We start from the raw sequence: 14,021 nt of genomic DNA, 5'->3' as shown, positions 1-14,021 counted from the left end.
TTTCCCTCCCTTGCCTCGAGTCCCTATTTCCTGTCCACGACGGCAAAAATGCCTTGACCTCAATTATTCTTCCTTCTTAGCTATTGCAAGTAATCTTATACAATTTAATTCTCGCGTTGTCGCGGAGCCAGGTACACAAGATGGGTGTAGCGTCAACACTCATGTCGCGATTCTGCAGGATCTTACCACCCGTCACCATCGTCACGATATGCTTCTACTTCCTCATTAAGCTCTCCCCCTTTTCCAACGCAGTTGTACCCGATCCTGGGAGATGGAAGAATCACGCCTTGGATGTTGTTGAAGAAGAAGAAGGTTATACCTCGACATTCGACACGACTGCCGTCCCAACGCCTCATCAAACCTCAGTAGCGTATATCGAAGATCTTGAAAATAAGGGCGAGATTGGAGACTTTGTTGATGACGATGAGGTTCTTCCTTTTGTTAACATTGAAGATGAGGAGGATCTTCAGGAGATGAGTGGTGGGAAGTATGAAAACGAGACCGTTGATGATGGTGGCGGCTGGTCTAGATTCGCTTACATTCAGTATGTGACAAATGAGGACTACCTTTGCAACTCGGTCATGATATTTGAGGCGTTGCATCGGTTGGGAAGCAAGGCGGATAGACTCTTGATGTATCCGCAGGAGATGCTTGACCCAGAGGCCGCGTACTCAAGCTCGCATGGTGGAAAGCTTCTAATCAGGGCAAGAGATGAGTATAATGTCACTCTTCAACCTATTGAGATCCAGCACCGCGATGGACAAGACGGTGCGTTCATCACAATGTCCAACTTCACGTTGTTCCCTAACTCTATTAGAAACATGGGCAGATTCCTTCACCAAACTCCTCGCCTTCAACCAAACCCAATATGAGCGCGTCCTCTCCCTCGACTCAGACAGCACGGTCCTCCAACACATGGACGAACTCTTCGAACTCCCCCCCTGTCCCGTCGCAATGCCCCGCGCATACTGGCTCTACAACGACAATCCACCCAAGAAGATCCTCTCCTCCCAAATAATGCTAATCCAACCCGACGAGGTTGAATTCGAGCGCATCGTCCAAAAGATGAACAGCATAGGGCCAAACGACTACGACATGGAGATTGTTAACAGTCTATATCTCGACAGCGCTCTGGTCTTGCCTCACAGGAAATACGATATGCTCACGGCGGAGTTTAGAGCCAAAGACCATTCAGCGTATCTTGGTAGTGAGAGGGAGCAGTGGGATCCGAATGCTGTGCTGAACGAGGCCAAGTTTGTGCATTTTTCGGACTGGCCTGTTCCCAAGCCGTGGATTAATGATCCCGAAGTGAGACTGCAGAATCAGCCGGATTGTGCTACGAATGAGACGACCTGTGCGGAGAGGGAGATCTGGAATGGGCTTTATACGGACTTCAAGGATAACAGAGAGGTAAGTTTTGGTGCTTGTGGGTTTTGTGAACTGGGTTCACTGACAAGTTGCAGAGAGTTTGTGAGTCGTTTGGAACGCAGAAATGGATACATTGGAAGAGAATGGAGAGGAGGACTATGTGACGGTTCATGTACATATAGAGATAGCTGGGATGCTTGAGGTTGAAGGTAATTTATGAGTCGCAAAAAGGAATAAAAATGAGTATTATGAATGGTATTGACATTTTACAATTGATCTTTATGAGTGGTGCTGGTCATGATAGCATCATGCTCGAACATACAAGCGGGAGAAGGCCAACACCAATACTGTACTCTTTCAATCCCATAACATGACTAAAGGAATTACTTCTAATCAGTGACAAGATCGAAAAGACGTCCTCAACTTCAGGCACCACTAAACCAAGAAAGTGTTTCCGCCTCCAAGGATAAGCACCATTGTCACCAATAAGAGCAAAAGGTGTAGCAAAAGCAGGCTTCGCCACAGGGGCAACAGCCAAAACACCTCGCTCATGAGTTGTGTGAGTGTCTCACTATGCTTGGTGCTGGAGTTGGGACTAAAGTTAATGCTGGTGGACAGCCCGCCACGGCTCTTCTGGCAGCCGGTGAACTCCTTGTTGAACGCATCGCGAGTCTGGCTTTCGAACCCGAAGGTGAAAGTGAGGCCTTGGACGATGGGCATTCCTACAAGCTTGATGGCCAGAGTAATCACCGGCACCACTGTCCTTCTCGGGTTTGGGCTTGGACTCTCCCTCTACGAAGAAGACAGAAGGGGACAAGGATAGGATTATCCGGTCGGTAAAGCTGCTGGCAAGCTGCGCAACAGGTGCCATTGCAGTTCAGAATGCTTGTGAGTGTTGTTGTTGCTGTAGTGATTAAGTGTGCAGTATTGTGAGTGGAAAGATGGTGGTAAACCAGTGTTTGAGACGAAAGCGATGCCCGGAATCGCTGAATAAGAATCATTCCTTGTACGCTATTTTGTTGTACTTAATCACCTAATTATCTACATGGCTTGTTTACTTTTCTCTGGTAGGCAGTCTACTGTGATTTTCGAGGGAACCTTTCTCAAGGGTAGCACAGAGAAGCCCGTAGAATGGGCTAAGAAATGCTACAGCATTACGAAAAACGCATATGGGCAGAAGGTTCAGATTGCCAGGCTCAATGACTGAAGCTCTCGGGGCTGGGGAAGAAGGAGCTAGATTGGCAGGGCAGAGGAGGAGTAGCTTGTGGGTAACTGGCAGGATGTTGAGAGGTCTCATAGGCATGTTGAGGAAGAGATAAAGAGGAATAGGGATCTTGATGATGCGAGAAATCAAACCCAGAATAAGAGGGGGATTGTAGATGCGGATAAGCTGGAGCAGAAAGGGGATGATGAGGGTGAAGGTGAAAGTGGCGGTTGGGAGAAGGAGATTGAGAAGGGGCCGGGCAAAAGCGAAGGTAACTTGCTCTAATCAGGGTCTCGGAAGCGATTTGATCATACCTGTTGGTATGACACCTTCGACTAATGTATGTAAGGTGTGAGAAGAGAAACGGGATTTAATCAATTACGTTGAAGTGAAAAGGAGTGACTTTTACTATTGCTACTTCATCCTCCGTAGCCCAGTATCAACTTGTCCGTCACCTTTCTCCTCCATCACTATCCTCCATTTACATTCCCTTCTTCACCCTCTCAACCTCCTGAACCTTTGCAAAAGCCCTCTTCGTCTGAACAACACTATGAACCACACAAACCGTCGGAACAACAATCCAAATCGCATTACAGAAAACATAATACATGTAAAAGTAAAACTGCTCCGGGCGACAGTACACAATGCTATGAACGATCTCGTTGAAGTAGCAAGTACCAAAGTACAACAAATCGCCGTAGAGTTGTCCAACGCTGATGATCAGCTGGATAGGGTGTCGGAGGGGATGTTGCTTGACGATGCTCCATGCGCAAAAGAACGACATTGGACCCCAGAGGAAGGCGGTTATGGCTTCCATGGGAACGAGGAAGGAGTCTTGAGTGAGGTAGCGTGAGTCTGAGAGGGAGTATTCTTTCCAGAGCTGGGCGAAGAGGAATTGTCTGTTGGGGATGTCGACGAAGTTGACGACGTAGTAACCTGATCCATTAGCACCACTAACAACCCGATATTAGAAGGGGGAGTACATACCCTCGAAGAATAAATGGATGCATCCGCAGAGAGCAAACCACAGTGTCATGAATATCTCCGTCTTTGATGGTTTTCGACGAGATTGTTGGATCAGGGACAGTGTTACTCCGAGAATGGCACTTGCGCCGACGACGAAGGATGCTACGAGAGCGCGGGAGGATAGCGTGTTGGCGGCATATTGAGGAAGGGCTGTGTTCAATGGCCAGAATGGGTGAAGGGGAATTTTCGCTGTTGCGTTGACGCTTTCGATGAGAGTGTCCATTGTGTCTGTGTCTGCTGCGCAAGAAGTGAAGTCAAAGTGGAAGCGAGAGCAGCTGAAATGTTTATTGTTGTTTGTAAGACGAAGCTGAGTACGCCTCTTTTAAATACTCCAATCAACTTAAGTCTGCAGTTTACACAAACTGATTCACCACAGCCTTGTTCCTTCCTCCACCCAAACATCTTATACCGTTTACCCGCTTGGCACATCGGAAACTCAAGATCCGCCATCGAACCATTTCCATCCCCACGACAGAAGGATTATCTCCAAACACTCCCATTGGCCACTCTTGAATAATATCGGAAAAATAAATGGGAAGCGGGAATCTCGGGGTCCGTTTGGTGATCTTGGGTATTTCAGATGCGAATACGAACGCGTCACTCGAATACGAAAATCGATGTACGCTGTTATGATTACTACTGGCTCATTTTCTTATCCAAACACCACAGTCTCGGATTTCACTTCTCCAAAACTCCCGATATCATCGCCTGAACTCATTATAAGCGATAACTCAACCCTCTTCTCAACTGCATCCACCATAACCAACGTCTCTCTCATTCTCATCATCTCAGGAACCCTCTCTATACCCGCCCAGCTCGTCCTCGCAGGAATATCCTCCGTCTCCGCCCACGCCTCCCAAGGAACATCTTCCATAGCTTCTAACGGAGAAGCTAAATCGCTATCAAAGTACTTCTGTCCTTCAATTTCCATTATTCGTTGGCCCACTGCTGCTGCACCGTCGCTGTGCCACATCCCTTCTTGTCGCTTGATCTTGTAGAGAAAACTAATTGCGCGGCGTCGGAGCCACGGATGGCGACAGCGCTGGGCGTCCATGAAGGCGGGAACGATGAAGCCTGATTCTAGGGAGAGGGGGGATTGGACTTGGGATGGTGGTGTGTTGGACCAGAGTGTTTCTGCGAGTGTGAGGATGCGTTCGTAGTGGCCTAGGAATCTGTCCCATCGTGTTTCTGGGCCGAAAGCGCCCCCTGATAGGAACATGCGTAACATGGTGTGGTACAACCTGATGGACACGGCGCCTGTTTTCGTCGTGGGGGTTCGGATGCTTCTTCTCGAACTGGGCCATCTTGTACTCCCAAGAGCTAAGATCCTTCATTGTGAGATGCAGCATCGCGAGGTCTTTTGCTGCACCCTCTTCATCTCCTGCTACCGTCGTCTCAGACAACATCATGAGTCTTCTCATCATTCCAAACAACGCCGTACCAGCTTGTCCATAGCTCTCTATCTCCGCGGTCTTCATGTACTCATCAATCCACACCGTTCTCGGCGCCAGCTTATAAGGATACGGCGCTGATGAATCAGAGAATGTCATGGCCATCAAGTCCACCTCGTCAATATCTCTGCGGCACCCGACGTCTCGGAACCATGTCCTGCTTGACTTAGCAACCGATGACCAGCCATGATGTGAACTTGACTTTCGGACCATCGACCCATCATGTTTGTAACTGATAAAAGCGCAAGACTCAATGCAAGCAGTTGTGTTGGATCCTTCACATCTCGAGCACACGTTATCGCACGGCCATAGTTCTCATTTGCCTGCGACCATAGTTTCTCACCGCTGTGATACCCATGACCTTGCCAGAACAGCTCATGTCGTTGATGAAGCGCCCCCAGAGCAAGGGTAGCGTGCCATACTGCTGGTTCAGAATGCGCCAGCTGGAGTAACTCCCTTGTCCAGAATTGCGATGGTATAAACGATGCAGTCGACGGAGCAGTTAATGTACGAAATACATCGAACAGCGTTAGATTTGTCGGTGTCGCTGAACGACTTCTATCCCGTGGATACTGAGATAAAGCTTGTGAGATCGGTCCAATCACTGACATTTGCCGAGCTGCCTCTGCAAGTTGACGTCGTGTAACCGTTGAGTCCTCAGGTAGATATCCATCGCATTGACGTTTAGAATTTAAACATCTTTGACACGAAGGTTTCGCCAAGTCGCATTTTACACGACGAATGCTGCTCTTATTAGTCAAACCCTCATGCTACCACGAAATACCAAGACTTACCGACATGTAATGCACCCATTCCCTGCTTTTCTTGGCATGATTTTAGTGACTGGCTCAGGTTATTGTAGAGAATGAGATTACAGGCTGGGCTGACGCATTTGTATATATTTCATCATCAGCACAGCCACGCATCACCGTGATGTGGGCTATGAACCAGGATCTGTGACATTGACTTACCGTTATGCGTCGTCAGATTTAAGGCTATGTTGTGGCTTTTTAAGCATAAGTGCATTGTGAAGGTTTCAAGATAACGCTTCAGACTTGAAATCCTTGCATCAAGGACCGGAAATAGACGTTTTGAGGAGCCTGCTAAGCTGATAAAGTTATCCTGAATTAGCCTCAAATCTCGATTGTTTTGATCACTAGATATTATAGTCCCAAGTATTCTCCCGTTTTCTTTGAAGTGACGGTGATCTACGTCGCATGTTGGCTCAGCCCTACCCGTCCGCAGCAGGGATCTACCATCTCCAACTAACCACAGCGCTCATTGTCAACAGATCCAATCACACTAACACAAAGCTTCGATTCTAATGCAATTCATCATTCATAAATGGGTATCAAGTTCTATAATTCACTCTCCTTCTCTTTTTTCTTCGCCCTCAAAACAGCCGCGTGCTGCTTCGTATGAAACTTCACATCATCCGGATACAGCGGATTCCACACAGTATTACACACCTTACACTCCGAAAACGCTGCTTGTGACGATAAGTTTAGTGTCGTTTGTACAGTCGGTGTCTTTGCTTTCCCCTTCTTTCCTGGTTTTATATCGCTTGTGCTCGATTCACGCTGTAAAGAGTTCTCCTGAGCAGTTGGTCGAGCGGATTTGGTGCCGGAGTCTTCGGCTTCTGTGTCCTCGCCTTGTGTATCATCTCCTCTGTTCTCGTCGTCTAGTAATGGTGTTGATGTGCCGCGGAAGCGTAGTAGGCGTGGTTTCTTTCGCAATTCTATCTTTGGTGGTTGCGGTGGTGAGGATGGGGGTGTGGTTCCGGGTTGAGACTCGTCGCTCTTTGGGCTGGAGGTAACTGTAGACGATGGAGGTACAAGTTTGAAGAAGTTCAAGATTGATCCCTTCTTGACTGGCTCGGTAGTGGGTTTGTTCGTTGTTGTCGATTCAGGTGTGTTCTTCGCCTCTTCTGTGACCTTCTCCAGCGGCGCCGTGTCTGCGCCTTTGGATGCTGGTTCAGAAGCTGTTACTTCTGTTAATACCCTTCGTTTCTTGGTGTTTGGCTCTTTCGGTGAGTCGTCCCGAATGCTTCGTTTGCCATATGTTCGTAATGGTTTGACGCGCGATCGCGGTACCGATGGCGCTGGACTTGCACACCTGATTGAGTCAGTACATTTCCCTTGGTACGATCAAAGCTCGAGGATCATACATTATGGGGGTTTGCCCTTCAATTAACTGTCATGCTGCCCAACATGAATCTTAATCCGTGTTGCTGTCGCGTGGTGCACGTAAACACGCCGCACTGCCAATGCGTATGGAATGTCCGCAGGAGAAGGGAATTTTATATACAATGGAGACGACTTGGGAAAGAACGAAAGAAAGGGACTAATAAATAAACAATGGATGCGGTCTTGACTTCGAAGTTGAGGCTTGCCGAGGAGAGAAAACAGTGAAAGTGATAGATGCCCCACTGGACTGGGAAGACGCGTTAAGACGCGCCTGGCGCGCAGTCACATGGGTCCCAGCCATGATATCACCACCATCATGGCTGCTACGCAATGCCCGTGCTTTTGCTTGAATCATGATCATGATTTTATCCAGGTAAGATTATGGCCATATCGAATTTCTCAATTGCTATAAAGAAGCCTCAATATCGATGTAAAGCGAATATCGCATTGCCAGTTGTGAAGCTGGCGTCCTCATTCTCTTCTAATTAAATTATGATATTACGGTATATGCTTAGATCATGTCTCGACCTTCGCTTCTGTCTTTCGTTTCCTCACTCCATCTTCCGTTCTATCCTTCTCCTTGATCAAAACACTCTTCTCATCCTCATCCTTCCCCAGCACCCAACTCTCAACTACCTCCCTAACCTCCTTAACTTTCCCATGCTTCTTCCTCCCCTGGTCCATCTTCCAAATATACGCATTATACACCACAACCTCCGCAATAGCAACAAGAATACTCCCACCCATCGTCAGAAACATCCGTGCCGGCAAACTCCACCACCGAGCTGTAACCCATAATGTTCCTGCGACGCCGGCGATACTGACGAGGAAGTTGATGATCAGCGTGACTTGCTTGTGCACTTCTTCCATCGCCATGTCGTCGTCGCCGAGGTCTGCGGAGGATGTTGGTCGGTTTGCGGCGGCGAAGGCGGCGGCGCTGGAGGGGAAGTGGTCTTTGAAGGTTTCGTGTTGGGGAGGTGGGTTTATCATTCGTTCGTAGGTGCGGGCTTCTTCTTCGCGACGGAGACGGGCCATTAGAGCTTTGTATTCGGGGGACTACAGTGGTCAGTATGAAGAACGAAGAAGAGGAGATCTGGGATGACTTACGGGTTCGGGTTTGGGAGGTGGAGGAGGGATGTAGACAGATGCGCCGCGAAGAAGTTGTTCGAGGGTGAAGTTTGAGTTGCCTTGAGCTTTCAGTTGCTTCCACAGATCAACTATTTGGCCATGCGATATGGGATTTCCAAGTTCCGGGTCATCTAAAGTAGGTTCTTTGGTGGGTTGTTGTAATTCTTGTTCCTCTGTTCCGTCATGATCTTCGATTTGTGGTGTTTCTGTAGCTTCGACAATCGACAACGCCTCCAGAATAGAGGACGTCATTGTGAGTAGCACCATGTTGTTCTGTAGCACTTCTTATGCAAGTTATCGTGTTCAAACAACCGGTACAAGCTCAATAGTGGTAAAGTCGTGGTGAGCTGTCGTTGATGCTTAATTGAAACGTATCAAAGGCCAAAGCTTGATCAACAGGCATCTATTTCCAGGCCAGTTCCGTAGCGATTCATCCGCTGACGCTTAGCTTGACGGCCCCATACCCAATTCGTCCAATCACATTCCGTCTCTTGACGGCCTGTTATCGGCTGCCCGCCGAACGGACCCGCAAACCCCCCGGCTTAGCAGAACACAGCTAGAGCTGGAAAAGTTTAGAGAATCGGATCAATCGAGAATCCAGCAGCCATCGAACAAAATTTCCCTCGCCATTGACGATCTCGAAACTACCACCGCCTACGAACGTCCCGGACAAGACGATATAATTAAACGAATGCCGTTATAACACTCGATTTATTCACCGTCTGGGAATTATCTATAAAGGTCCGCTACGATGCTCCGTCCGGGGGCCTCGGTGGTGCGCGGCACTATGAACAGACAGGCCTTGTGGACGAGGACAAGCGCTGCTGCTCCGGCTTGCGCTCTGTGCAGACAATTGACCGTCAGTCGATCTCCCTCGAGGATACACAGCGCTTCGTTGCATACTAGTCCTCGAAGGGACTCAGCCTGGGGTGCGGCTGTTCAAGTCGCTTCCAACGTCGTAAGCAATGTCGTCAAGAAGGCTTCCAAAGATGCAATGCATGTCGATCCTCTACGGACTGTCGCCAAAGAGATGAAGTTCCTCACGGGCAACATTCGAAAACTCCTCGGATCTGGTCATCCTTCGCTTGACCGTGCTGCCAAATATTATACCCAGGCTGAGGGCAAGCATGTCAGACCATTGATCGTTCTCCTCATGAGCAGAGCTACATATCTCTGCCCAAAGACTCCTCCTACGGCTCCTATAGTTACTTACCGTGGCGTCGACACTTCGATATCGCCAGCTCAGATCCTCGCCGATGTGAACCCCTCTGCTCAGCCTCTATCATCTCTCGAACAAGAAGTCCCCGATGCAAACTCCGATATTCTTCCCAGCCAGCGACGGCTTGCCGAAATCACGGAGCTGATCCACACGGCTTCTCTCCTTCACGACGACGTTATCGATCACTCTATTTCTCGACGTGGCTCGCCCTCGGCAAATTTGGAGTTTGGCAACAAGATGGCTGTTCTGGCTGGTGATTTCTTGCTAGGCAGGGCATCTGTTGCGCTGGCTCGTCTTCGAAACCCAGAGGTTGTCGAGCTGCTGGCTACTGTTATTGCTAACCTCGTGGAGGGCGAGTTCATGCAGCTTAAGAACACGGAGCGGGACGAGAGGAATCCCAAGTGGTCGGAGGAGACTGTCACATACTACCTGCAAAAGACGTACCTCAAGACTGCATCGCTTATCTCAAAGTCTTGCCGAGCTGCCGCTTTGCTGGGTAACACGGATGCTGTGACAGTCGATGCTGCTTACTCGTATGGACGAAACCTGGGATTGGCTTTCCAGTTGGTAGACGACCTTTTGGATTATACACAGAGCGGATCGGATCTGGGTAAGCCTGCGGGGGCAGATTTGGAGCTGGGACTCGCGACGGCACCACTGCTATTTGCTTGGAAGCAGATGCCGGAACTCGGAGCCCTCGTTGGCCGCAAGTTTGCCCAGGAGGGTGACGTACAAAGGGTAAGTTGGCTGCATTCACTCTTTGTCACCCGACGAATCACATCTGTTGGAGATAATCCATGCTAACAACGGCACAGGCACGTGAGTTGGTTCTTCAGAGCGACGGTATTGAGCAGACGAGGGCTCTCGCGCAAGAATACGTGGATAAAGCTATTGCCTCGATTGCGGAATTCCCCGAGAGTGAGGCTAAGGACGGATTGATTGAGATGGCGCATAAGTCGCTCAAGCGACAGAAGTAACGGACATTACTTCAAGGGAGGGAAAGATGAAAAAGGCGGGATACACGCCGTGTACGACTATCACATCACATCGCATCACATTTATTTTTTTCATGACGGAGGACGAGAGAAAAAGCAACATTTTGGTCAAAAAGTCATGGGAGGGTTTTTGGTCAGCTGGGGCATGGCGGTGTACTGTATGATTGTGCTTAGACTCCCTTTGTTACAGAACGAGAACGTCTAGACGGGACAGGAAAGTGATGCATGCATGATTATACTGTTCTTACTATTTACTGTACTCAACGTGTCATAAGAGGGCGTGAGCTTGGCAAGGGAGCTTTAGACTTTGGTAACCTCGGGTATGGAGGATGTGTGTATGCTGAACTTGGTGTTTTGATCGAGTAATACCCATGTAATACTCGCTGTGATGATGGAGTGTTGCCGAATTAGGTGATCGAGTAATCCTCAGTTAGATCATGATCAATGCACCTCCGCGGGGGCAACAACAACACCACGACGATGGGCTTTTGATCGAGTAATGAAAACGTGTTCTGCAGTCATTCGGCCCTCAACACGAGAACACACCTGCTGACTGTTCTTCTCGTAGACCCCGAATAGCCTCAGTGCACCAAGAAAAGCCATAAAAACCCGAAAACTAACGAATTCATCCGAAGCCGCACCGTTGGGAACTTACCTATCCTGCGATGGCATTACTCGATGGTTACTCGATTCAATCACCATCGGCGTAAAGGGTTCAGTGTCTGATTGGCCAGGCGGACGTCGGCAGTGTCCGATGGACCCTGAAATTCTGGATTTTTCGAGGCTCGATAAGCTAAGCTTTTCTGTAAGTGGGACCTGAAAGCCGGAACGGGGATCAGGAACAGCAAACTGGAACTTGAGGTTTTGATCGAATAATGAAATATGTACGATATTTCCCCGAGCCGAGAAACCTCGATAAGAGCGAGGCCATTCCCGGATTCTGGGGGTGGCTTTTTCTTCCCTCTTCCCCTTCTTTTCTGTAGAGCAACACTCGTTGAACCAATTGTCTTGTCCTCTTTGATAAGGAAATTCTCCGATCACTCGATCTTAGCCTGCGCTCTTATCTTTATCTGCGCCGTCCTCATCTGACGTTTGGTCTTATCTTTGAAGCCAACACAACCCCACCAATCCCGTGGTCAGCCCCTCCAAGAGGTTTAGAGATAAGGGATAAGAGAAGACCTCGGCGAGAAGCACGAGGACGAAAAGGGATAGAAACTAGGATTCCCCGGATTTTTTGATAAGCTGTAGCTTTATCTTTTTTGTTTGAGATTGAGTTTCGTTCTCTTTTTTTCTTTTCTTTATTCCTCCCCTGTTTGGTTCAGCAACGCTGTTTTTGCCCACCATGACAACTTCAAACGCTGAGCAATACCCTGAGGGTCCTCTCTCCGTCCTCGTATCCTCTCGAGTAGTCGTCACTCTCCCCGATGACTCTCTCGCCATCACTCCTGCTTCCATCGTCGTCAGCCCCATCACCGGAAAGATCATCTCTGTCATCCCCGAAGTCCTCCCCTCAACAAGCTTCCCTGCTGGTACAGAGTACGTCGACCATACTCCTAAGCTTCTCCTGCCCGGTCTCGTCGACGCTCATGTTCACTTGAACGAGCCTGGTCGTACGGAGTGGGAGGGCTTCTGGACTGGTACCCGTGCTGCTGCTAGCGGTGGTGTCACTACCGTTGTTGATATGCCGCTGAATGCTATTCCTCCTACGACCACTCTTAGTGGGTTTGAGGAGAAGTTGAGGGCGAGTCGGGGACAGTGCTGGGTTGATGTTGGATTTTATGGCGGTGTTATTCCTGGTAATGCTGATGAGCTGAGACCTCTTGTTGAAGCTGGTGTTCGAGGATTTAAAGGGTTCTTGATCGAGTCTGGTGTAAGTTTCCTGTTTTGTAAGTTGAGTCGCAAGCTGACATTCATAGGTTGATGAGTTCCCTGCTGTCTCTTCCAAAGATATCGCCCTCGCCATGGAGACTCTCAAGGACAGCCCTACCACTCTCATGTTCCACGCCGAAATGATCCCTCCCATTACTCAATCCGTCGGCGATGACGTTCAGACCTCAGAAGCTCCGCTCGCTCCCACCGGTGAACTCACCGCATACAAGACCTTCCTCGAATCTCGACCCCCTGCTTTCGAAACATATGCCATAGAGGAGATTCTCAGCCAAGCACACATTGCCCCCTCGCTACACCTTCACATCGTTCACCTGTCTGCTACCCAGTGCATTCCTCTCCTCAAGGCAGCTCGCAAGGCAGGCATCAACATTACAGCTGAGACTTGCTTCCACTACCTCGGCCTTACAGCTGAGGAGATCGAGAAGGGCGACACTCGACACAAGTGCTGTCCTCCTATCCGCGAGGGAAAGAACCGCGATGGTCTTTGGGAAGAGCTCGTCGCTGAGGACTCATGCATCAAGACTGTTGTGTCGGATCACTCACCCTGCACACCCCAACTCAAGCTCCTCCCTCAGCATCTCGACACCGACCGACCCAACATCCCCCACAATGACTCAGGCATCGACGTAACACACTCTGAAGCCCAGAACGCCGAAAAGGAACGCGGTGATTTCTTCGCAGCCTGGGGCGGCATCTCCTCAGTCGGTCTTGGTCTCCCCATCCTTCACACCACAGCCAAGAAGCGCAGCGCCTTCTCCAAGACACCCAGCATCACCGACATTGTTCGTCTTTGCTGCCAAGCCACAGCCGCCCAAGTCGGTCTTTCGCATCGCAAGGGCGCTATCAGAGTCGGTATGGATGCAGATATCTGTGTCTTCGACGATGCAGACGAGTGGACGTTTTCACAGGGTGATATGCGATGGAAGAACCGCTGTTCACCGTGGGAAGGCCATCAATTCACTGGTCGTGTGAAGGAGACTTGGCTGCGTGGTAACAAGGTTTTTGAGCTTGGAGCGGCCAACTCTGGGTTTGTGGTTGGCAAGCCTTTGGGCGAGAGCATCACTGAGAAGCGAACATTTTGAAATGATTGATGACGAGATAGCATTTTGGGCGTTGGCGGATAGAATTGTATTTTATTATCATCTATGTCTTGGGTTTGTGTTTTTCTTATTGAATAGCATGAGTAATGAGATTCGAGATTGATGAGATTGTGGCGTCATTGGATTGTCTTTGATGTGCATGTGAGCTTTTGATGTGTCTTGAGCGTAGCACGAAGAAAGATGATTTGGAGAAATTGTGGGGTTGACGATGCATTTTGTGATTTGGTGTGAGGCATTTGGAGGTTCTACTCCGATCTATTGAAGGTCGTTATTTATTATTATTGTTCTATTCTTTATGCTTCTAGTCTAGTCAATTGGCGGGATGAGAAGAATCGAGACCTCGATCTAGATGAGCAATATTCGTATTAATTTGAGATCTACCTTTCTTAGCTTCATCCCTCGTTCAATTTCTTGACCTCGAGTCATTTGCCCCCAGGCAATTCCATTCCACAGC

General features: G+C 49.0%; 8 protein-coding genes across 10 annotated transcripts; 3 read left to right on the top strand and 5 right to left on the bottom strand.

Annotated features, from left to right (window-relative positions):
* The first annotated feature begins 7 nt into the window (after nucleotides 1-7).
* Nucleotides 8-1,626, top strand: FOXG_12874 (glucose N-acetyltransferase 1). Its single transcript, XM_018392803.1, has 3 exons — nucleotides 8-768; nucleotides 818-1,410; nucleotides 1,464-1,626. The coding sequence occupies exons 1-3, from the start codon at nucleotides 141-143 to the stop codon at nucleotides 1,530-1,532; spliced, it is 1,290 nt and encodes a 429-aa protein (XP_018251391.1). The 5' UTR covers nucleotides 8-140; the 3' UTR covers nucleotides 1,533-1,626.
* A 177-nt stretch (nucleotides 1,627-1,803) lies between these two features.
* On the bottom strand, nucleotides 1,804-2,088 carry FOXG_20804 (uncharacterized protein; the record flags this gene model as incomplete). Its single annotated transcript, XM_018401112.1, has 1 exon — nucleotides 1,804-2,088. The coding sequence occupies one exon, from the start codon at nucleotides 2,086-2,088 to the stop codon at nucleotides 1,804-1,806; it is 285 nt and encodes a 94-aa protein (XP_018251390.1).
* An 834-nt stretch (nucleotides 2,089-2,922) lies between these two features.
* FOXG_12873 (uncharacterized protein) lies at nucleotides 2,923-3,981 on the bottom strand. Its single transcript, XM_018392802.1, has 2 exons — nucleotides 3,560-3,981; nucleotides 2,923-3,508 (listed from the first exon to the last, which is right to left on the bottom strand). Exons 1-2 carry the CDS (start codon nucleotides 3,819-3,821, stop codon nucleotides 3,054-3,056), a joined length of 717 nt encoding a protein of 238 aa, XP_018251389.1. The 5' UTR covers nucleotides 3,822-3,981; the 3' UTR covers nucleotides 2,923-3,053.
* Nucleotides 3,982-4,250: 269 nt separating this feature from the next.
* On the bottom strand, nucleotides 4,251-5,660 carry FOXG_12872 (uncharacterized protein; the record flags this gene model as incomplete). The annotated part of the gene is made up of 3 exons (XM_018392801.1): nucleotides 4,251-4,804; nucleotides 4,851-5,206; nucleotides 5,260-5,660. The coding sequence occupies 3 exons, from the start codon at nucleotides 5,658-5,660 to the stop codon at nucleotides 4,251-4,253; spliced, it is 1,311 nt and encodes a 436-aa protein (XP_018251388.1).
* Nucleotides 5,661-6,407: 747 nt separating this feature from the next.
* On the bottom strand, nucleotides 6,408-7,536 carry FOXG_20803 (uncharacterized protein; the record flags this gene model as incomplete). Its single annotated transcript, XM_018401111.1, has 2 exons — nucleotides 6,408-7,164; nucleotides 7,424-7,536. 2 exons carry the CDS (start codon nucleotides 7,534-7,536, stop codon nucleotides 6,408-6,410), a joined length of 870 nt encoding a protein of 289 aa, XP_018251387.1.
* Nucleotides 7,537-7,608: 72 nt separating this feature from the next.
* On the bottom strand, nucleotides 7,609-10,345 carry FOXG_12871 (uncharacterized protein). 3 transcript variants are annotated; one of them, XM_018392799.1, is made up of 3 exons: nucleotides 10,027-10,345; nucleotides 8,343-9,903; nucleotides 7,615-8,291 (listed from the first exon to the last, which is right to left on the bottom strand). In XM_018392799.1, exons 2-3 carry the CDS (start codon nucleotides 8,628-8,630, stop codon nucleotides 7,752-7,754), a joined length of 828 nt encoding a protein of 275 aa, XP_018251385.1. In that variant the 5' UTR covers nucleotides 8,631-9,903; nucleotides 10,027-10,345; the 3' UTR covers nucleotides 7,615-7,751. The 3 variants fall into 3 exon arrangements, with proteins under 3 accessions (XP_018251384.1, XP_018251385.1, XP_018251386.1); XM_018392800.1 differs by having other exon boundaries at nucleotides 8,343-9,900; XM_018392798.1 differs by having other exon boundaries at nucleotides 7,609-8,291; nucleotides 8,343-10,345.
* Nucleotides 8,919-11,161, top strand: FOXG_12870 (hexaprenyl pyrophosphate synthase, mitochondrial). The gene is made up of 2 exons (XM_018392797.1): nucleotides 8,919-10,320; nucleotides 10,398-11,161. The coding sequence occupies exons 1-2, from the start codon at nucleotides 9,115-9,117 to the stop codon at nucleotides 10,557-10,559; spliced, it is 1,368 nt and encodes a 455-aa protein (XP_018251383.1). The 5' UTR covers nucleotides 8,919-9,114; the 3' UTR covers nucleotides 10,560-11,161.
* A 293-nt stretch (nucleotides 11,162-11,454) lies between these two features.
* FOXG_12869 (allantoinase) lies at nucleotides 11,455-13,989 on the top strand. The gene is made up of 2 exons (XM_018392796.1): nucleotides 11,455-12,447; nucleotides 12,494-13,989. The coding sequence occupies exons 1-2, from the start codon at nucleotides 11,920-11,922 to the stop codon at nucleotides 13,547-13,549; spliced, it is 1,584 nt and encodes a 527-aa protein (XP_018251382.1). The 5' UTR covers nucleotides 11,455-11,919; the 3' UTR covers nucleotides 13,550-13,989.
* The last annotated feature ends 32 nt before the right edge of the window (nucleotides 13,990-14,021 follow it).

The sequence above is a fragment of the Fusarium oxysporum genome, chromosome 9 (genome assembly GCF_000149955.1).
Source record: "Fusarium oxysporum f. sp. lycopersici 4287 chromosome 9, whole genome shotgun sequence".
Taxonomy (NCBI): domain Eukaryota; kingdom Fungi; phylum Ascomycota; class Sordariomycetes; order Hypocreales; family Nectriaceae; genus Fusarium; species Fusarium oxysporum.
Note: the sequence above shows the minus strand (reverse complement) of the source record. Positions and strands in the feature narration are given on the sequence as shown.